General features: G+C 37.6%; 1 protein-coding gene across 3 annotated transcripts in view; it reads right to left on the bottom strand.

Annotated features, from left to right (window-relative positions):
• SRGAP1 (SLIT-ROBO Rho GTPase activating protein 1) overlaps window positions 1–23,363 on the bottom strand; it is a 231,133-nt gene that overhangs the window by 33,412 nt on the left and 174,358 nt on the right. For 2 of the 3 annotated variants that reach the window (XM_006923700.3, XM_025040947.1), the window contains exons 9-15: window positions 16,834–17,031; window positions 16,031–16,115; window positions 9,684–9,711; window positions 5,958–6,060; window positions 2,309–2,369; window positions 2,093–2,170; window positions 59–193 (exon numbers count right to left, since the gene is read on the bottom strand). In XM_006923700.3, the coding sequence (XP_006923762.2) occupies window positions 59–193; window positions 2,093–2,170; window positions 2,309–2,369; window positions 5,958–6,060; window positions 9,684–9,711; window positions 16,031–16,115; window positions 16,834–17,031 (688 nt within the window). Of the gene's footprint in view, window positions 1–58; window positions 194–2,092; window positions 2,171–2,308; window positions 2,370–5,414; window positions 5,449–5,957; window positions 6,061–9,683; window positions 9,712–16,030; window positions 16,116–16,833; window positions 17,032–23,363 lie in introns of all 3 variants that reach the window. The other variant, XM_025040948.1, reaches the window with a different exon arrangement.

Below are 23,363 nucleotides of genomic sequence, written 5' to 3'. Positions count from 1 at the left end.
TAGTAAAACAATTCTGGTGGGAAAAGACTAAAATAAAATAAAATAAAAGTCCACTTACTGATACAAGAAATCAGATCATTAAATCTTTCCTTAGGAAAGAGGGGGTTTTCCAGCCCACGGAAATAGAGCTTCAGAACGCCAGCAACTGAATTAATATCGTGGTTGCTCTGGTCATCAGCCAAAGGGTTTTCGCCTAAAAAAAAAAAAAATTAGTTAAGCACACAGTGTTTCTCTTTTTCCCTCTGAATAAAAATGTTTCTATACACACACACACACACACATTTCTATATATACATGTATCTTTTAATTATACTTTATGAAAGATTATATGGTACTAAAATTAAAATAATTGGTTTAGATATCCCACCCCATGATTAACTTAAAAATAGTTGACTAAAGTAAAGCTTTTTTTATCTTATGCTAACAAATAATCCTTTACAAGTTACCAAGTTCTTAAAATAAAATATTGTGGGATTTAAAATTTTACCCAACTTTTTTTTGAAGCTAAAATCTGTAATCTTAGTTTGACATGAATTCAAATACTACATTCTGTGTTTTTTAACCTACTGGGAAAAACACATAATATAGGTCTGTCTGGCTACGCTATATGGATCAGAAAAATGCATCTGAAATATTATAGACTTCAATTAATTGTAAACACCTACAATTAAATGTGTTTCACAAAGTGGCAAGGTGTTGTTCACAGAATATTCGAAAGCTGCCTTTAGGAGTGGAAGATTTTACAATCAGACAGGGGAATTTGAAAATGCACCCTTAGCAGTACATTTGTATAGAAAGTGGAAATTTAAAAAATATATCGCAAATATGATATTCCATCATCCTCTGTGGTAAGCAGAATTAAATTGAGATAGAAGTCTTAAGAAGTTCAACACAATACCATGCAATCTTAAATCAAACTCTATTTTTTATTCACAAGACTGCTCTTCTAAAGTTCATAAAAATTGTACACTGCAGTTTCACTTATTTTTTGCCTCTAGAGGCAGTTTATTTTCAGGGACCTGTTATTCCCTTTTCTCTGCTCCCAGGGTAGGAAATCAATGAACACAAATTTACCAAAATATACATTTTTTGCCCAATGTGAGAAAGTCTCACCAAAGAGATCACAAACAAATAACAAACGTCAGGGGAATTTCCAAGGAAAAATAATAACGCCTGTTGTGGCTAGCACAGGAATCTGATGTTTTACTACATTTCAACTTATCCTGGACGTGGTCAGTGTTAGAGACTCAGAACACTTAGCTGCTGACAGGGGAGGCCGCTCTGCTCTACACATCATATCGGAGAATTTGGAACAGGAAAACAATCTGCCTCCAAGTTTACCAAGATTCCAAACTTTCAAGGGCTCCCTGCCAAGCCTAGGCCAGGGGAACGTGGCTGAGAGAGAGAGAGAGAAAGTAGCCCTGTCTCTGTGCCATTATGGCCCTCTCTGAGCATTCTCGGCCTGACGTCTGAGCAGAGGAATTCCAATCCTGGAATTTTGCAGATGAGGAAACCGAGGGATGAGTGACCTGGCCCAAATCACATGTTAGTAAATGAAAGAATCAGATTTAAATCTAGGTTCGCCTGACAGAAGTGTATGGTTTTTCTAATCACCATGTGCTAATTAATGGTTTAGTAAGACTTATTTGATAGCCAAGTGTGAACAAGAGTAAGGCATCCATTAAGGTCACAGGGAAGGAGTCTGGGGACAGTAATAAAGGGAATGAGAATTCCTGACAAAGAAAGTAGACATGAGTCGCCTCAAACACCTGCTGCCTAGGCCCAGGTCCGTCTTTGCCATTCTTCTAGAACACTTCCATGCGCCACCTTTGACATATCTGCTGAGGATTATCACCGTCAGGCCTAAACCAGGATTCAAAGCTCATATGCTTTTCTATACTTGATCACAAAGCTTTATGATTTTGGCTTCATTTCTCAACTATGCTAAATAGATTCTGACCTCAATATCCAAAATGAAGTAAATGTAAAGAGAAAAGTTTCTGAAGATAAAGAGAATGAGTATGCCATTTCACTTTACAGAAAATGATGACTTTTTAACATGGCTTGCTTATGGGTAAAGACATGCAATTACCTCTCTCAAATGAATTTTTAATGTCATTGACTTCCACCTGGGAACCAGACACTCTGAAAATCCCTTGATGCTGAAGACCTAAAAAGAACAGAAGGGAATTTTTTTTTTCTCAATAATTAAATGAATAATTAAATGTTATATGGAAAGACACATTTATTGAAATACTCCCAGTGATTATTTTTTTTTTAAATAAGAATTCCGTAGTTTATGGCTTACCATAGAGATTGATGAACCGAATACAGCTTTCCACAATGAGGGGTATAATCTGTCCCGAGTCCTAGGTAAAGAGATGGAAACCAGTTAACTGCCAAGGAGAGGCTTAAATCACATGTAATAATAAAGCTCACAGTTTAACCCTAATTAAAGAGTAATTTTTATTCTTTCAGATGATTGTTTCCAAATACACCCCTTCTAAAATATTCCACAAGGGCCAAAAAGAAAATTACATTTAACCAAAGGTATATTTCAGTTCTGGAACAAACCAAATGAAATACATCTAAGGCAATGCTGCTTCGGTTTAACCCTGTTGTGCCTAGAGACAGTCAAGCTAATTCGTCTTTTACTTATACTGAGGCTCACATATCAAAACAAATATATGAATCTCTACTGTTTTAAAAAGGTTATTTATGCAAGTAATAAATCTAATGGCGCTAGAAGAGAACTCAGTGTATTGGCAATAGCATCTTGGGACTGAATGGCTGTACTTGTCTCCAAACGCTACCTTGCAGCCATCTCAGGATCCTCTGTGACATCTCTGAGAGGCTCATATGTTTCCAGATGCATGATATGAGAATTTCTTCACAGATGCTTATAATGTGTCTTGTATTTATTTAGTTTGCATCAGAACTTACTCATCCTTATAGATTTTTCTTTTCTTTTCTTTTTTTCATGTTTTAAGGATTAAGAAAAAACGCACAAATGCACGTCCCAGTAGATCTTGTTTTCTTAGAAAGGAACATTTTTTGGCCATCTTTCCCCACATCTTGTAATGTAGGCAGAGCACTCTATTGAACAAATGTGAATTCTGAAAATGCTTTAAAACATGTATAGGATGACAAATGAGATGAAGGAGCTGCAGAGGTCACAGTTAAATATGTATCAATGCCATGCACTCCGTGTAGTTAAAGAAGGTTACTGACTATGGAGTTATTTTTCATGTACTTTTAAGGCTCTGCTCTTTCAGAAATTAGATCTTTAAAGGAAACATGGAGGTTCAAAATGAATAGCTGACATCAGGTACTAATTCATGAGGAATTTTATTCTGAAACGCACGAAGAATTTGGTTGTCTTAATATATTAGAACAATTCAGAATCCACTAACCTTTCCAATTAAGCCACAGGGGAAGAATTGGAAATAAAGTGGTTCGGCAATTTCAACTCTTTACTCTTCCTAGAATGGATAATACACTACTTGATGAATAGTTTTATTTTAGGTTTTAAGGCAATCTAATCAGTGTATAATCCAGTTAATGGTTCAATTACTTCTGGAGCCTGTATTAAGTTTCTCTAAACGTTAATTTATTTTAGGAAAGTAAACTTTATTAATTTCTTAAAGAAGGTCCTTAAGAATACTCTTTTTAGCGTGGACTAGTTGGCTCAAGAACAACAATGTAATTACAACAAAACCAACTGAATATGTAAGGGGATTTTTCTTTAAGATACAAGTGCTTTTTAGGAGAAGTAACCTTCGTATGAATAATTCATGTAACATTGTTATCTAAAAGAGTGACAAATATTTAAATGTAAGCGATAAGGAGAATATTAGCTTGTACCTCTGAACTTAGTGTTAAAACAAAAAGAAAAAGAATAAAAGGTTATTAAAAGGAAAATGTTTGCACTAAAATAGTTGTAAATAAAAAATGTCTTAGGTTTACACATTACTTAAAAGTATTTTTGTCTTTACATTTACTCTAATTGCTAATCTTTAGCTATTATCAGTATTTCTTTCAGGTATAATGAAATTTAGAGTCAAAAAGTAATGAGTGTGTATGTTTTAACTTAATTTCATGGATGCCAGATGCCTAGGTAGAATATTTTACAAGAAGTTACAATAAGCTGTGTTCTCTTTACCATTCAAACAAATCCCGTGGAGTCTCAGTTTCCCCAAAGGAAAAAGAAGAAAAATGGTTTTGCTCTTGTTGTCTCACAGTGATATTGTGGGACACTTTTTGGAAGTGTAGAAATCTGTCTCCTCTGTATTACTGCTACTACCAAAGATTATTTAACGTGCCATCTGAAACGGTGAAAGGCTCTCATATGTAAGTGAATTTCTCATGATAACTGGTTTACTCCTTTAGTGCCTAAATTTGGTTTCCTTTAACTATTCTTAATGAAAAATCTTTTATAAAAATACCTGTGCTCTCCTGTCATCTTAAGCAGTCATTCTTGTACCGTGTTATCAGATATAATGGACTAATTCATCTGCTTCTTTGAGCTTTCTTATATTCTCTTCCTCTGCTGGGCCATCAGCTGCACATCTCAGTGCTTTCATTTTATCATTCCCTTCTCTCCATCTAATTTGCCCCTGCTTAGAAGCTCTAGGCTGGGAAACTAGATAATCAAATTTGACAATAATTTTCTATTAAATTAGAGCCAATAAGGTTCTTCTGGGTTTAAAGCTTATGGCACTGCATTTATGATTGCTATTTAGGTTGCCCAGTGGCCTTTCACTTAATTCTAGGGTTAGGGCTAATTTTTAAGGTTGCTAGAGGTAGTCAATCTGTGTGTGTAAGTATATATGTATGTATCTGTCCATACAGATGCCACAAGCGTGCACGCATGCATTTTTCAACCATTGGAGTACATGTTCAATAAAAGATCTGCCTTTAAAGAAAGTAATACGTCTGTAATACATGATTAAGAATGTAAGAAGATATCTGTAACATTATTAAGGGAGGATTATCAATGATGTGGTTTCCTATATAAATTTAGTCTTCAGAAACACTGCAGCCCATGTCATAAAATGTTAGCCAGGAAACATTAATTTCTTCCTTTTTTTGGGTAAAATTTACATAAGGGTCCAAAATCCAGTATTAAATGTGCATTTGGTATTTAAAACTGACTTTCCTTAATAAAAGCCACTGACTCAATTTGGTACGTTTGCCAAATACATAAGAACTAAGAGTTTATTCTTCTTCAGTCAGTGTTTGATTTCCATAACTTCTTTCTCAGTAAAGCCTATCTATAAACCTATCTAATTTCCATCTGCAAACATTTTTCTTTTAAAGACCTTAAAAACCCATTAAAGCCAAGCATGACTATGATTTGAAAATGATTCCAAGAGTGAAAGACGCTGTGTCCTCATTTCCCTCTAGCACTATACCTGATGTCTTGCGTGCGAGTTCCTTCGTCCTCGGCTAGAAGCATTATCAGAAATACAGAATGAAAAAGAAGACAGAGTAAACACAGCAGAGATACAAGATACAGACCACAGGGTCTTACAATTTATCCAATATAATGAATTCCTCAAGTCATGGGAAATCAAAAACTCTTGCTGAGCTTCAGAGCTACCTTATTAATGAACTTAAAAAATATATTTTGTGCCATCTCATTTGCATGAGTAAAAACAAAACATTTTATCAGGTAGCTCTTTTCCTATTTGTACAGATTAGGGCTTTTTTTTTTTTTTTTAAATAAAGAGGGCTTTCTCTTTTGCCCACATTAACACCCACATTTACATCCTCTTCTGAAGGCACTCAAACCAAATATTCTTTTCTGACTTCAGGAAATATTATATTGATTTTCTGGGAAAGCAAAGAGCCCCAGGACAGACTTGGACATAATGACCTGCCTCCTTTTATAAGAGGCTGAGACCATTATAGTAAGAAGCATGGAGATCAGCCACCCAGATGGCTGGTGCCAGTACCTTGACGAACGTTTCCAAATCCCCATTAAACAACTTAGCATTATACTGTGAGCGGGGTCTGGACTTCCTGTGTTTCTGGGGCTTAGGGGGAACATTTGGAGGCCTAAGGGAAGGGAATATAATTACTGAGTGTGGCAGAAATCAAACAATAAGTGAAATACCCATAGGTCACATCAAAATTATAAAACACAGGAATTCTGTGCTCCTTCTCCACCCCCACCCACAGGAGAAAATAGTCCTCCCCCCCACTTTTTTTGTATTTACTTTTACTTATAGCTCAAAAACCATATAAACTATTCATTCAGATTACTACTTTCTTGCATGTTGTAGCTGACATGTGTTTGCTAGTTTGTTTAAGAATGATAAGCATCATAAAAATTAGGGCTCTGATAGATCCCAATACGAGAACTTAAATATCATATTTTCAGTTACAACATAATCCTTCAGTGAAACATCATATCTGTTCAGTATCCCTCAGGTATTAACGAGTTTTGATTTTATGCAAAAGTAACTGTTAATGGATCACAAGTGAAAAGACAGCGTTGGGTTTCAATGCTATTTCTAGGGGAGAGGTGTACGGACTCATGTGAATTGTTATTTCTTTAAAACAAACTATCTCATCACCTAAATATCTGTAGAGCATTAGGATGTACCCATTTATTGTTCTGAACTGTTTCCTCCTCTAGTCTGTTTGATGTATGCACATCCAGTGTATCATGTACTATATTTAGAAACCCTGCATCGTCAAGCTCTGAAATTGGAGAGAGGGGTCCTATTCTGTCTTCTCCCTTTAGAGCAAAGTGGTCTAGAATTACCTGACTCAACTTCTACAAATATGCTGAAGGAATGCATGGAAAACCTCTCTTTGGACATATCAATGTAAACTTAATTGGAAGGCTTATATGAGGATGTACATCACACCTGGAAATTAGGTAAAGCCCTTCATTAAGCTGCAAACTCTGTAGGAAGAATTACCTTTTTAGTTTATCAAAATTCAGAAATACCAGTTTAGAAACAAAATCCCAAGAATCTCTGTGGAAGCCTGCCCAGCTTTATAAGATATTACCACTACAATCAAGAGAGGTAGGGGAACACACTTGCTAATATAGCCTTCCACACACAAATTCTAAGACTCCCCCAGTAGGTGGGCTCATATGAATAATGGGGCATGCAGCAAGCAGCACCTGAAGTCTTACGGTGCTTGCTGTTTTGTTTTTTGTTGAGAGGTAAGAGGGACCTTTGCAAGTGTCTAGAAGCAAATATGGAAATGTCTACCAGGCAGCAAGTCATAATGTGCCACTGCTGAAACTTCTACTCTTTATACAATGAATTCTGTGTTATTCACAGAGGAAACTATCTGGTAGATTTAACAACAACAACAACAACAACAACAGAAAAGGAAACAACTGCTCACCAAGGAATTTAACCATATGTACTTGATTTCATCTACTTTTTTCATTATTTGAGAAGCATTTAAAATGCAGACTTTATTTTTGTTCAGGAGTGGTGAGGCCATCAGATCAGAAACAACTGTCATTGAAAAGACAGTCTATTACTCACAGCTCTCAAGAGGAGGGAAATGCCACTACACGGGGGTGAGGGGGAGGTGGGCACATGGAAAAGCTGCAGGGTGGGTCAGGGGTCAGAGGGAGCGAGGGAAAATGTGGGCAAGAGTCTTTGCTATGGTTCCCAGGGGAAGGAATGGGCAAGGCAGGGTACACAGGTTTAGGATTGGCTAGTCTGAGTAATTTTGGTGGGGTCTGAGACAGAGGGAGCTGTCCCTATTTGGCTGGTACCTGGCCTTCGGGTGATTTGGGAAGGGGAACAGTGGCCCTGTGTGTGAAAGCTCAATAAAGGAAGGAGGTGGCTGAGGGGATGGGCTCTGGATTGGTTGGTTTGTTTACAAGGCACACTTGCAAGCAAGTCTTTTACTATCTCTAGGAACTGGCTAACCCTCAGAGGGGCAGTCCCTTCAGAGTCAGCAAGGCCCCAAGACAGCAAAACATCAAATGTGGAAACTAGGAAACGTGGTTATTACAAAAAGGTCCAAAAGAGATTCACATGTGGTGGTATCTGGAATGGTTGACAAAGCTAAGAGGATAAGAACACAGGTTCATTCTGTTTGGTCACTAATTTGTGGGACAAGCAAAATTGTAGCGGGTGCCAAAGCTCCAAGTGGCACTGGGTAATAGTTCCTGCATGACTGAGAGATATAGAGTAACCCCTGGCTGGGGCTAATGGAGGAATGTCTTTTGAGTTTTCTACCAAAGGCCTGAGAATCGCCTCTCTCTATAGTTCTAAAATATGAGGCAAATGTGAAGATACTAAAATTCCAAGAGAGACTTGAGATTAAAACAAACTGCCTGAATGCTTATCAGAGTAACTTCCAGGGCAGAGGTGGTTTTTCAGGCAGAATGGTGTGCTGATGATTCTGGCTCTACTATGTACACATCAGGTGAGCAAAGCCAGGGCCATTCAACCTTGTATGACTCTTTCGAATTATATGACTCATTCTGGGTGTGTGCTTACCACATAACTTCCTGATAATCTGGCTACCTATGTAGGATACCAGTGCGGATGAGAGAAAGTACCAGGTTAGAGTGATGTGAATATCCAGTCTATTTGGCAATTACAACTGTCATTCCAAATTAATATATTTGCATTCCTTCTCCTTTAAAAAATTTTTTTTGAAGTGCCTTACATTAATTATAATTTAGAAACAATAGACAAAATATTGATAGTGCAAAGAGAGACTATATGTGAAAAAAGCTCCATAAGCTGCATATTACTGTGCAGAAGTAATATTCCTCTTCACCACTGATAGAGGGAAAAAAAAGCTCAGGATTTTTGTAAAGTTTAGACAAGTCAATAGCTGCACCTTTCTCATTAGTTCACCTAGAAGAGGGGCTTGCTTTTGAATAAATGGCCCAGCAGGAACATTATAACCTTGAAAATCAACTTGCCAATTACTGCAACAGACACATCAGTGTTCTAAATGCCTCTTACCTCAAAGAGAACTCAGCGTTAGAAGTGCAAAGTCTTGCTATGTTAATTAGAATAATTTCTGGCTGTTACGCAAATGTGAACATAAAAAAAAAAAAAAAAGTTGCCATAAGCTTTCCCCACTCCAAATCAGAATCTGCTTCCAAAAAGGCTTTTTTTCCCCTCAGCAGTAGTTTCAAAATCTTTCCATGAATTAAAAAGAAAGAAAAAAAAAGAAGTGCAGTATGTGGGCATTAAAAGTTAAATCTTTAAAATGAACCAAAAAAGGATAGAGCGCTAAAATCCTAAGAATATTCAACATAGCTCTAATTTTTATATGACATAATTGAGAGTAGGAGCAGAATGTAACTAACCATTCTTTCTATTTGCTAATACAGTAGATATACACAGAACATTGCTTGTTAACGAACTTATCAAATCAAAAGTCTTGGATTTTTTTCTAGAAAATCAGATAAACCCAAAGCTTTCAATTTAGGTCTTTCCCCCACTCCCCGCAACTGAATCTGCTCATTAAAGAGCTTTACAATTCCACTGGGAAATCCTCAGATCTGCCAGAGCAAATCTGGTTCTGTGAGAACCCCAAATGTTTCATGTTACTGTGTTTTGTCAAGCCAAAACTATCTTCCATGTTTATTAAGAAAATATGTTCATTCTTGCAGCATTTAAATGATTGTTTCTTGTTAAAGAGAGTGAGATACAAGTTACAATAAAATATTTTCCTACCTTGTAGTCATATATTCAGCTCTATGACCTGCAGAAAAAAAGTAAAATAAGTAAATTGAATGGAATTAGTGGAGTGCATTCAGTAATCTTTTGTATCATCTGTCTCTTGTTTTGAGATTCTGAGTTTATAATAACTTACACATTTTATGGAGGAAAGCATGAGGATAGCACATAATGACAGAAAAAATTCAAAGTAAATATTTCATAAAATCTATACACAAAACTTAATAGATCCTATAGACTGGAGAAACATGTTTCACTTGGCAATTTGAGGCAGAATTTTTCTTTTTTTTTTTTTTCCTAGCAAGAAATAGATGCTTGATCTTAACTGTAAATTTAAGGATGAAATGCAAATAAAACACATAGAAGATTCAAATGTTAGTTATTCCCTCTGTCTTGATTGGCACTTGTGCGAGAGAAGCAGGGGGTTAAATAAAATTGGGAGAACTCAATTTCCTTTAGAATAAATTGGTGTTCTTCCTATAATATGAAATCGAAGAGAGAAGTTGCATTTTGAAATCAGAAATGACATTTGCAGATATTAAAGTACAAGGACATTAAATTATGCTACATCCTATCGACTTGTAGGCTAAAAGCCTTTCATAGAATTCTGTTATTTAAAACATGAGGTTCTTCTTACACATTCGGAATTCCTAACTTGTTTTACATAACAACTCTGTATTTTTGTAGTGTTCCTATAAGTTACAGTCATTTCAAGTTTGAATGTGTCTATGGTTGCTGTCTGCTCTTTCTTACATTTAGGGTAGAACCATGGGAAGGGGTGTGGGAAAGTGAACCATTCGACTGGTTTGTTTGCAGAATGATGATATAGTGCTCAAACAGCCTGAAAATATAGCTAGCAAAGAAGGGTAATGCTGTAGCGCAAACAAGTGAGTCCAGTTCATCATATAATGCAGTGATTCAGACTTGTAGGGCAAGGCCAATAAAATAATCGTAGAGAAAGCTGGCTTGCTAAGAATGGTGAATGAACAGTCTCAGGCTGCAAAGGAGTCTTTACTCTACTGTTTCCTTTTGAATAACAAGTAACATAAAGTTTTTGATTGGTATCTATTTACTCATCTGGGGCTAACAGTTAAGATCAGAAAATACCTCTCTCAACACAGATCCAGGCCACTGTGATTGTTGGCAGAATCAGGTCTTGGCCATGACTTGGAGTAGGGGTGAGGGGAAAGAAAAAGAATCTGATTTTCCCCTTGCTATCTGGTTCTACCTGCCATTTAACTGTAAGTCCTTTCCTTTTGCTGGCTTTCTGCTACTTTGGGGAGAAGAAAAAAAGAGAAGGTGGACACAGAACTCCAAAATAATTTACAGATATTCATAAGTGGGAGAGAAGGCCTACCAGAAAGTAGAGGGCGAATAGTGAGTTGAGTGTGGCACGTGGTGCCTATGGGATACTTCAGCAGGTTTTTTCCAGAGTTAAAGTGCAAAAGGAAGACAGGGTTGGAGATTAGGATTTGAAAGTCACTACCATTTAGGTTGTGTTAGGGCCACGGGACCTAGCTGAGATCACCCAGGATGAGTCAGTAGAATGAGTAAAGGGTTGAGGGTTGAGAAACTAGTAGTATGATATAAAATAATATATTAGTAGTGACAATAAAAACAGCAATGGTGTTTAGTATTTATTAGACAATTCTAAGCACTTTCTAAATATTAACTTACAATTTTCACCACCTTATGAAGTAAATACTATTATTATTCTTATTTTACAGAAGAGCCTGAGCATAGAGAAAGCAAGTGACTTGCCTAAGTTCATACTATTAGTATGTGGTGGGTCTGGCACTAGGGTCCAGGTTTGTTTTAATTCTAGACCTGAGCTCCCACGTAATATATTGTAAAAATATGTCTTTTTTCCCCTAGCAAATACTTTGAAAGATCCTGGAAGTGAGGTAAGGATTATGGCTTACAGTTCTACCTGTTCCATATGGCTAAAGCCAAATATAAAATACTGAAGACCTAATAAATTTATCATTGTTTTATTTGTAAAATGTGCTGTGATATTTCTTGTGCATTTATTTTTTAGTATAATTTATACCTGCTATTGAGTATACATATCATATAGCACAAGTGTGCTATCTCATTTTTTTACAGTAATGGCGTTATTTTATTTATTTATTCCCCCCCCATCGACCTCCCCCCTACTCCCTCCCCTTTGGTAACCACTAGTCTATAGATCATGTCTACGAGTCTCTGTTTGTCCTGTTCATTTGTTGTTTTTAGGTTTATATCCCACATATAGGTGATATGTGATTTTCAACTTTTCCTGGAAGACCTAATAAATTTAATAAATTACTAAACAAACTTAAAAATAGCTATACAATTAAATTGAAAAACAGAAGTTAATCACTTTCAAGTAATTCAATGATAAGATGCCAATAATAATTCCTTAAACATGAAATGCTTTATAATTTTAAAATCTGCTATTTTTGTTAAAATAGCCCAATCTAGATTTAGAAAAAGGTCATATATAAAATGGCTTAAAATCGTTTTGCTCCATCCATCCATAGTTAACAGTATGAGATAAAAAATTAAAAGTCTATAAAAGATACATTTTGATTAATGAACCAAGAGCAAGCTTTGCAAGAACTAGCATTCATAGTATAACTACCACCACCACATCCGGTTTTGTCCAGCTAATAGTACTGAGTGTGTCTCAACTGATAAATGAGGTTTTATTTTTTTAATCAGTATCATCATTAATAGATCAATAACACACAAGCTTAGAAGAATCTGCTTCCTGGAGAAATGTGAAAGCTTCCAGTGGTCTGAGGATTAGATTTCAATCATTTTCTTTGGAAGGCTACTTAATTATTAAAAACAACAGACAACTCATTCTCCCTTTCCCCCCAATACATGCCATTTGGAGGAAAAAAATGACCAAAGACCCAGGATTATCTTGTTCTTGATATAAACACCTAATTCGACTACTCTTACAATTTCACTTGAGGATTAGGAAGTGAATTATTTTTCACGCCCAAATGTATTTTATCTCTACAGAGTAAAAAGGAAAACCAAAACATAATTTGGTGGCAATTTGAGATTTAAAACATAAACACAACTAAATAAAATATTGAAAATGCGCGCGTCTCGAACTGAATGAAGGTCCCTGATGAATGACTGGTAAGAACTCCTGGCATTACTTTCCAGTCTTTTTCTTCCTTAATAACAACTACTTCAGGGCTTTTCTAAAAAAACACAATTATTCACAATCATCTTTTCTTTCGAAAGTATATTTATGCTCCTACTCAAAGACAGACAATAGATTGTGTGAGGATAACCTATTTAATGCCTTCATCAGAACCTCATGCCCAGGGCTAGAAATAATATAACACGGAACTGAGCTTCTAGTGTCAGATTTTCTGTATTTAGCAAAAACTGCTCTGATATTTACATCCCCTTAATTCCACATGTTGCACACAAAGAAGCCAATGTGAACATTAAGGCTCATTGCTAAAAAAGAAAAAAAAAATTTCAGCACTCATTTACGGTGCTCAATTTAACTTCTCCAATTTAAAAATAAATGACATCGCAAAAAGATGTAATGCTGTTGCGGAAGGATGAAGAAGATGATGACGACTTTGGTCTTAACAAATTTATTTCTATTTCAATATATTTCAAAGATTTGGAATTCTGAATTTTGACAGTGCAACTTTAGAGCTCAATGTAGATGCTTTGAAGTGCTGTAAATCAAAGGACGTACTGGGCCACTGGTAGCCTGCCAAAAGTGAACAGTTATACGGGCCCATGTCTGCAGTTATAGTTTTACTTGTGTATGATCAACTGCTAAACCCTTGAGTTAGTCCTGTGCTACTAAACTTATTTAGCCAAATCTCAACTTGGATTCCTTCTTAAGGGCTTGCCATTGCATTGTCTCACTGTGGGACAGGCGCCATTAACTTTCCTTGTCTCCTTTGGTGCAATGCAAGTCAATTAACGCAAACGGGGCTCACATGGAAAGTTAGCAGCCTGACAATGGTCAAGCTAAACGGTGAGGCACAATCTCCACGCTTGGCTTTTCTCTGGGCAAAGCTGCCAGTGTCAACCCCAGGCAGTGACCAATGACAACTGGTGTGCTTTCAAGTCTACACTCTGGGCAAGCCTAAGGAGAAGAGAGGTCTGTAACCAGTGGGCAGAGGCTAGTGTGTCTACTGCCACCAGATGAGAACCAACCAGTTTTACATGTAGAATAAATCTAGTCCAGTGAAGGCCTGGTACATCTGAACACAGCTCATGTCACTAGGACACTAGAAATTATTGAAAGAAATTCCAAGATGAGGAAATCATGGCTTCGAGTTTACAAGGTGCAATATACCTTTACACAGTTGAGTAAAGACGGAATCTGGTGTATGGATTCAGCAAACTGGCTAAAATATAGTCCTATCCAATAATGGCATGCAAAATAATATTAACCACTGGGGTTTTTTCCCCAGGAGACATAAGAGAATCTATGTAGAATGAGTAACATAAAATTCTCAGAATGAGATCCCAAGTGTATTAACACATCCGCACGCGATGCCAAGAATGAATTCTCCCACTACTTAATTCCTTCCAACTCACAATTTCTAAAGTGGTATCCAGTCCTGTAGGGAAGGACTCTGTGCCTATAAGCACTCATCCACACTTTTGACAACCTATGCTTTGGGACTCGTGCCTGATCTTAGAGGTATAACTGAAATCCCGGGCATTTGTGCAAAATGGAAGGAAAAAAAAGACCTTTAATGACTATAAAGGAAAAAAGAGAAAAACCACAGGACACAATTCCTGAGTAAGATCTATTGAAAGTACAAAAAGATCTCTTTAAAAAAAGTTGAAACTCCTGTTACAGAAGAGTTGAAAGCATAAGGAACATTCATGTACTCTTCACTTAGATTTCCCAATCGTTAACATTTTGCCACATTGACCTTATTTCTTTCTCTCCCCCAATCCCCAGATCTTTTTTCTGAACCATTTTGAAAGTAAGCTGCAAACATAATGACATTCAGCAAGCATTTCTTAAGAACAAGAATATTTTCCTTCATTAACTGTACCACCATATTTAAGAAAATTAACATTAACTTAATAATATCATTTAATATACAGTCTATATTTACATTTCCCCAATTGTCCTTAAAATGCCTTTTGTAACTTTTATTTTTTGATTCAGAATCTAATGAAAGTTCACATGTTGTGTGTGGTTATTTTATATTTTTAAGATACTTTTTAGTAGTATAAATGTTAATGTTTTTTCTAAGTGAAACCTGCCTCTTATCTTACAATCTGGCATCCTAACTGTAATACGTAGAGTTTTAGGTCATGATGAGCTTTCTCCATGAGGTCATTCCCGGAAGATAATAGGGCCTTTGGAGAAACAAGGAAATAAGGTGATGAAAAAAATTCTTTATAGGTAAGGAAGGTTCTAGAATGACAAGAGGCAAGAGTTTACATCAAAGAGTAGCAATCTCTTTTGGCCTAAGTTACTCACACAACTCAGTTCCTCATTTCCCACTCCCATTCATATTCTCTTTCACTTTTTAAACCTTCCAGTGGGATCTAATGTGAGTAAAAAATGAGTAAAAGTTACAGACTATGAGGTACTTAAGACACGGATTTTGCTTGTATTTATTTTTTCCTTTTAAATTTCCTGTAGATTAAAGAGAAACAGTAACATTTTGGTAGTCCTCTTTGCCTATAATCCCTTTTTCCTCTCAGTTTTCTCACCTGTAAAAACGGAGAAATCAATAGTATACAGTTAAATATATAGCTCAGAACAATGCCTGGCACAGAGAAAGTCTTATGTAAGTGTTATTACTATTGTTTTTTCTATTATTAGATATAGAAATATACCTAATGAGATTATTTCTCAACTAAAACCAATGCCTATGGAAAGAAAAAAGTCACCCAAACTGATTTAACTGCTTTCTAGGGTCCAAAAAGGCATTAGATGGGACAAAAATATTGGTCCATTAAAAAAACAGGGTGGGGCTGGAGAGGCGGAAAAGGCTAAGGAAAGAAGGAAGCGGTGACTACGAGGTTAGCAGGTAGGGGCAAATGCAGCTCCTTCTGACTTCTCTACTGTCAGGGGCACCATGCTCTGAAAATCTTTCCTTAGGAGCTTTGTGTTGGCTATCTAGCCCTCCCTAGACTTCACTGTTCAACCCCAAGGATAGCACCAGGCTCATCAAGAAATAGTTCCAGAGAGAAGCAGGTTATTATAGAGATAGATAAGGCCATATCCAAACAGTGTTCTCTGCTTCTTAAAGCACAAATCCACAATCAACGCACTTCATGGAATATACACATGACACCACATATAATCCATGTCATCTTCCCCTCTATTTCAAATGACTGACCTTCTCCAAGAGTCCTCTGCAATAAGTCATGTTTGGCTTGAAGTTTTGTGATGAGATTACTACCTTCCAAATATTCTCTGAGTTTCTGCAGAAGGAAAGATTTGTTTTTAACTTAAAAAAAAAAATTTAATGTCAAGGAACTTCCCATAGGATATCTAAAATTTAGACACTTTTATCTTTTAGATCAGGGATCCCCAACCACCAGGCTGCAGACCAGTACCGGTCCGTGGCCTGTTAGGAACCGGGCCGCAGAGCAAGAAGTGAGTAGCAGGGGAGTAAGCGAAGCTTCATCTGTATTTGCAGCCGCTCCCCAGCGCTAGCATCACCGCCTCAGCTCTACCTCAGAAGGTCAGGCATTAGATTCTCATAGGAGCACCAGTCTCTGGTGCCAGAAAGGACGGGACCACTGCTTGAGATCCTAGAACCTTGCTGTTCAAAGTGTGGTCTGATGCAGACCAGCAGTGTCAGCCATCACTTGGGAACCTATTAGAGGTACACTCTCAGGTCCCTCCCTCCCCAGACCTGTTGAAATCAGAATCCACATTTTAACAAGCTCTCTTGGTGACACGTATGCTCATTAAAGTTTAAAAGTTCTGTATTAATGCAGATCTCTTAAAATTTGTCTTCATCTCTTTTAAAAAGTACTAACTCCTAAACCCTATCCTAGACCAACTGAATCAGGAACTCCGAAGGTAGACATATTTTAATAATGAACCCGAGATGATGCTGATGGAACTCCAGAAGTAGCATTTGGGGACCCCAGATCTGAGCCCCAAGAGTGGCTAGGGAAGCAACTGACGCACCATGAAGTAGAACTGCTCAGTCTCCTGCTGGTTCGCTCTTCTCTTGGCGATGCTGGGCTTACTCAGGTAGGTTTCAGAGACAGTAGACTTCACAGACTCTGTGGAGCGACTATGCTGGAAGCATTCAGACACATCATAGTCCTCGATGGTGACCATATCTTGTATTGTCTGCAAGGTGGCTTCAGTTGTTTTCTTAACCTGGGAATGGGAACATACTTTTCACGTTAGTACATTATTTCGTGAATCCCACAAACAAGCAGTGAGAATTCGTTGTGTCAGGCAGAGATGAGGACACAGGCCCTGCCCCAAGAAGGTCAAGGACTGTTAGGGGAGAGAGGCAGATAAAGAATACCTCACCAACATAAGGAAGTGCTTTCTTCAGTGCTATCCTAAGGATGACATCGCTTTATATTTGAGTCCTTATAAATCTCAAGAATCACTGGGTGCTCCCTCGACTACATTTTTTTAAAACAGTATTTTTAATTGAAAATTAAATTATACAGAAAAATGTATAGAAAGTAAGTGTATAGCTTGATGAACATCACAAAATGGACACTTATATGACCACTGCTCAGATCAAGAAACATAGCACATTGTGAGTGTCCCCGTGCTTCTCTCACCTCCCACACATTCTTTTCTCTTTCCTAAAGGTAACCACTTTTCTGATTTCTAACATCATTTATCACTTTTTCCCTTTTTGTACGTTGTATAAATGGAATCCTACAGCACGTATGACTTTTGTCTTGCTTCTTTTGCTCAACTTTATGTAGTAAGATTTATTCATTTCTTGCTCATGTTTCATTGCTGAATACTCACTGTAAGGATACATCATAATTCATTCATTTTACTGTTGATGATAGATGACTTACTTCTAGTTTTGGATCATTATGAATAATACTGCTATGAACACATTTTTGTTGGGCTGTACATACATGAGTAGAACTGCTGCTTACAGGGTGTGCCAAACTGTTTTCCAAAATCATTGTCCTAATTTGTATTCACACAAACACAGCAGAATACCTGCTGCTCCCTTATCTCAAAAGTTGGTATTGTCAGCTTATAAAATTTAAATCATTGTGTTGGTTGTATAGTGGCACCTCATTGTGGTTTTAACACACATTTCTCTGAGGATTGAGACTGAGCACATTACCATATGTTTAAGGCAATGTGGATTTCCTCTCTTGGAAACACTTCATTCAAATCACTTACTCAATTTTCTATTGGGTTATGAGTGTTTTTATTACTAACTATAAATATAGATATGAGTCTTTTGTTATCATGTTCCAAAAATCTTTTACCACTCTGTACCCTGGCTTTTCACTCTTCCTATAGTGTCCAGATGATTGGTCTCTTGTTTTAATGTAATCAACCTACCAATCCTTTCCTTTATGATTAGTGCCTTTTCTATCCTTAAGAATTTTTTTTTTCTCCTATCTCATGGCTATAAAGATATTATTCTATGTTATCTTCTAGGAGCTTTTTAACTTATCTCCCACATTTATCTTCCACAGTTAGGTTGTACTCCACTTCTGTTTATCAAAGTCTAACACAAATTGATAGCTTTATCCTTTTCCCATTCTGTACAGAGTTTAGAACACCTTATCTCCATTTACTTCTCCTGATTTATGCTATTTTGTAATGAACTACAATAGGACTTATATGTAAATATTTATATATATTTAAATATAAGATATTACTTATTACATATAGTCAATACTCATTTAACTTTATCCATATATTTTATACTCTTTGATCTCTATTTCTTATATTTTTAAGAGTGCCCTCCCTTTAGAAATTCTTTTTAGTGTCAGTTTGTTGGTGAACTGTTTTTGTTGACTTGAAAATATAATATTCTTGAATTGTGTGATTTTTTTCACAATCTCTGACAAATTTTCAGCCTTAAACTTTGTAAATATTGTCTCTACTTTTTTTCTTCCTGAGAGTTTAACTGGTATGCTAAACATCAATGTGTTCTCTATATCTCTTACTGTTCTCTTCATATTTTTTACCTTTTGTTTTTACATGCTGTATTTTGATTATTTTCTTCTGATTTGTTTTCTACTTTGATAATTCATTCTTTGGCTATGTCTAATCCACTGTTAAAACTATCTACTGATTTATTAATTTGGGTTACTGCATTTTATCAGTTGTAGAATTTCTATGTGGTTCACTTTCAAATCTGTTATTTCACTGTTTATAGGTTATAGTTCTCTACTGAAATTTAAGCTTGGTTTTTATCTCCTTGAACATAGTAAGCAGCTCTTTTACAATATGTTTCTGATAATCCCAATACTTGAAGTTTCTATAGTTATGTCTCTATTGTCAATTATTTCTTCTGGCTATCACTCATGGTTTCTTGTCTCCTCACATGACCTAGTTATTTTTGCTGGACATTTTAGTAGTTATTTGAAGTCTAGGGTAAGGTTATCATTCTCCAGAGAGAATGTTTGTTTATTTTTCCAAACCATTAGGGGTACTAATAGTTCAGAATCATTGTTTTTTATTTCTGTTTAAAATACTTGATGCTCTTCCTTTGGTGAACATATGATTCCCTGTGTCATGGGCTTCAGGTTTGGCCATGTGCCTTGTCCTAGACAGTGAAATGTGAAAGAGTCAGCTGAGTGACTCAGTCCATCATTACCGGAAGTAAAAATATTTTCAATTACTTTTTTTTTTTTTTAAACAAAAAGTACTGTTAAGAAAGAAACAATAGCAATCAGTGCTAATCCAGATGCTTAAAGACGTCATACGATGGAATACAAAAAGACAAAGAAATTTCACAGACTTAGTCAATATTCCTGGGGATAGATATTATTGGAAAAAAAAATATTAAAGATCATCTAAACAAAACAATAGTGTAAGAAGTTATTTTAAGGAAATCATAATTATATATCTATTGGCCGTATGAAAAGATGCACCACCCTGGAAGTGACATCAAAATAGAGGTCTAATAGATGTCTCTTGCTCATAACTACCCACAGCAACAGTAACTTGGCAGCCATCCATGGACAAAAGTATATTTGTGGGAGCTCTGGGATCCCAATAGGAGCTTTCAAAACCTTGGTGGAGCTCAAGGCTGAGAAGGACTAGTTTGAGAAAGGTCTATGCCCAGGTGTCAGGCTAGCTAATGGTGGTCCTGGCTACAGAACCAGAAACATCCCTGGCCCCCTGTGGACTCAGCTGCAGTTCTGTTTGGCTTTGGTCCTGCCACCAGCTCTGTCTACCAAGGGACCCAAGAGGAGTCATGCCCCACTGTGCCCCAGGTAATAGGCCTGCTGACTTGATACAGTTCCAGTCCCTTTCAGCCCTGATCCAAGAGCAGTCTTACTTATCTCAGGGACTTGCCAGCAGGCACATTTGTTCATGCTCATGGAAGCAGACCTGCTGACCTTGGCCCAACAGTAGGTCTTGAAGTGGCCCCAGGAGTAGGAGTAGTCCTGCCCACCCAAGAGCCCAATGGGAGACAGGGCTGTCCATGCTTCCAGAGGAAGGCCCGCCAACCTTGGTCTGACTGCAGACTTTGAAGAGGTATTATAGCCTGGCTCCAGACAAGCTCAGCTGCAAGTCCAAAAGCAGTTCTGCTTGACAAGGGACTGGCAGGAGACATGTCCATCTGTGCCCCTGGAGGTCCAACTGTGCCCCTGGATCCAACTGTGGATTATGAAGCAGCCCTGTAACCTGGCTCCAGTTCCTCTCAGCAGTCCATTCCAGGCTCAGTCCTGTCCACCAAGGCACTTGGAGAGAGACAGGCCTATCTGTGCAGGCCTTCAGACCTTGGTCCTGGCTGTAGACCCAGAAGTGGACCCATGACTCAGTTCCAGCTGTGGTCTGGGGCCAGTCCTGCTGCCAGGAACCTGTCCAGTGACCTGGAAGGTGCCATGTTTATTCAGGAATCTGGTAATAAACCCACTACCTGTGGACCAACCGTGGACCCTTAAGTGGACTCCGTCCCATGACCAAACTAACTAACTAAGGTCTTTGAGGCAGTGCCATCTGCCGAGGGACCAGAGAGAATCCTTGCCTGTTCACTGTGGACCCTACTGTGTACCAGCAGCAGCCATGTGACCCCCTGTCAATGTCAATAACACTTTTTCTTCTTTTCTCAATTCCTTCTCAAAAGCAAGAGTGACACGGTTAAATTTGGAATTGTCAGGAAGAATAAAGGATGTGGCAGAGAACACCAGACATGATGGCTAGGACTACATATTATCCCATGTGATGTTCTCGACAATGACACTAGCTTCTGACACACACGAGCCATGTTAGTAAGTCACAAGGGGAAGATAATGAGGCAAATATGAAACAGTTAATATGAAGCTTGTAATGACTCCCTAATTAACAGCAGGAAAATGCAGTTGGGTTTAGTAGAAGAGGCTAAAAACATAAGAAGAGATTATGAAAAACCCAAAGAATGTACTACAGTGGAGGAGTGTCCAGGTGGCTTGGACTCTGAGGTCTGGATCAGAACAAATGATCAGGGAGAGATGACTTCTGTGTGGGCTTCTGCAGACTGGCTCTTTTGCCTTTTTTTCTCCCAGGACATTACAATCATGGGAGAAAACAAGAAAGTTGTTCTGGTGGTTTCATTCTCCAAACACACTGTATCAGTTTTCTAGGGGTGCTGTAACACAAGCACCATAGGCCGAGTGGCTTAAACAACAGTTTATTGCCTCACAGTTATGGAGGCCAGAAGTCTAAGATTAAGGTATCAGCAGGGCTGGTTCCTTCTGAGGGCTGCGAGGGAAGGACCTGTTCTAGGTCTATCTCCTTGGCTTGCAGATGGCCATCTTCTGTGGCTCTTCAGACTGTCTTCCATGTTTCTGTGTCCAAATTCCTCCTTTTTATAAGGACACAGTTGTATTGGATTAGGGCTTATCCCAATGACCTCACTTTAACTTGATTTCCTTTGTGTAGTCCCTGTCATCACCTAGGGCCATATTTTGAAGTACTAGGGGTTAGGATTTCAACATATGAATTTTGGGGGAACACAATTCAGCCCCTAATACACACCACTTTATTTTATGGCACTGTACTTTGCACCCTGCACCTGCTGCAGGCCTGTTCATCCTTTAACTCTCATCAATGCTTTTGTGAAGGTGACCCCCAGTGCTGTCTTCCCTTCACTTATCTACTCACTTCTCAACATCACCAACCTTGGATGTATGTCAATTATAGTACTGTATCGTTTCAGATGTATTAAAAATTAGCAGAAAGAGACCATACACACATGCACACACAGAGAGATTGGATTAATGCCAAAGCTAATTAACCAAGGATACAGAAACTTACTGTCAGCACTGGCTACAGAATGCAGGAACAGAAGCAGAGCATCTTGCTATGGCCTTCCCTTGCTCCTGATACCCTAACAGTGGGTACTGATGCCAGTGACCCAGTCTGTGCTGGGTAAGATGTTGCCTGATTTTAAAAAAACAGTTCAAGTTTTGTACCACCTCCCAGCTTTTGGGGAGGGATCTATCACCATTTCAGAGGAATTCATACTAATAATTTATGTATTTGCATTTAAGGGGACATTTACAAATAACAGGCACTCCTGACTTCTGAACAAGATTCGTTCTCAGCAATGATACAACTTAATCCAAAGAAGAAAACATCATCATTGCCCATGGCTCTCTGAACAACATCTCTGCCTTCAGCCGTGTCTCAGAAAGCTTGTTTTCCTATATTCCACCTTGGCTCTGATTTTATGACCCTCCTGGGTGGACCTAATATTAAGCGTGGTCTGAGGAGCATGACACCAACAGTTATGAGAAATGGTTCTCATAAACACCTACCGTACTGTTTAGAGGGCTATGTTTCCAATTGACAAGGGCAACAACTTGAGGTCAGGGACAGCTTGTTTATTTTTATATCTCTAGTCACTAGCAAGGTGCTTGAACACAGCAGATTATCCAAAAAGTTCACTGAATGACTGGTGGAAGTTAGAATCATCCTTCTTGCAAATCCACAGATGCCAAAAGAATATTCAGCACACACCAGCAACGTGTGGTTTCATTGCTGACAGTTATCTCGAGCTTTGCCATCTCCTTTGGGGTGCCCTATCTCATGACTCACTTTTAGACCATTTCTAGACACTATCCACATTCTGCTTGGTATTCTTCTAGATCAAGAGCCTCCCTTTAGTGAGTTAAAGCATATTTGAAACTATGTATATGTATATGTATATGTAAATATATATGTATATGTATATGTATACATACTTACATACACTGCTTCTAAAAAATATGTTTTTAGTGAAAGACAATTGATCCTGCTTTCAATTCTGGCCACGATAATGCTGTCATTTGAGGGATAAATGGCAGTTATCTTTTACCTAGGCTTTTACTGTTAACCTCATCAGGAGAAGGTGGCAGGCAAGTAAGAAACACTTAAATAAGTAAAAATTAAGTTAAAGCCACAGAGACAATCAGAAACAGCAATTATGATTCACTGCATTATCAAGCTCTACATCTTATACCAAGTCTTAAAAGAATCTGACAGTTGCCCATAAAGGCTGATCACTGATTTATATC

This window comes from Pteropus alecto, unplaced genomic scaffold (assembly GCF_000325575.1).
Source record: "Pteropus alecto unplaced genomic scaffold, ASM32557v1 scaffold76, whole genome shotgun sequence".
Classification (NCBI taxonomy): Eukaryota; Metazoa; Chordata; class Mammalia; order Chiroptera; family Pteropodidae; genus Pteropus; species Pteropus alecto.
This window is presented reverse-complemented; position numbering and strand designations above follow the sequence as displayed.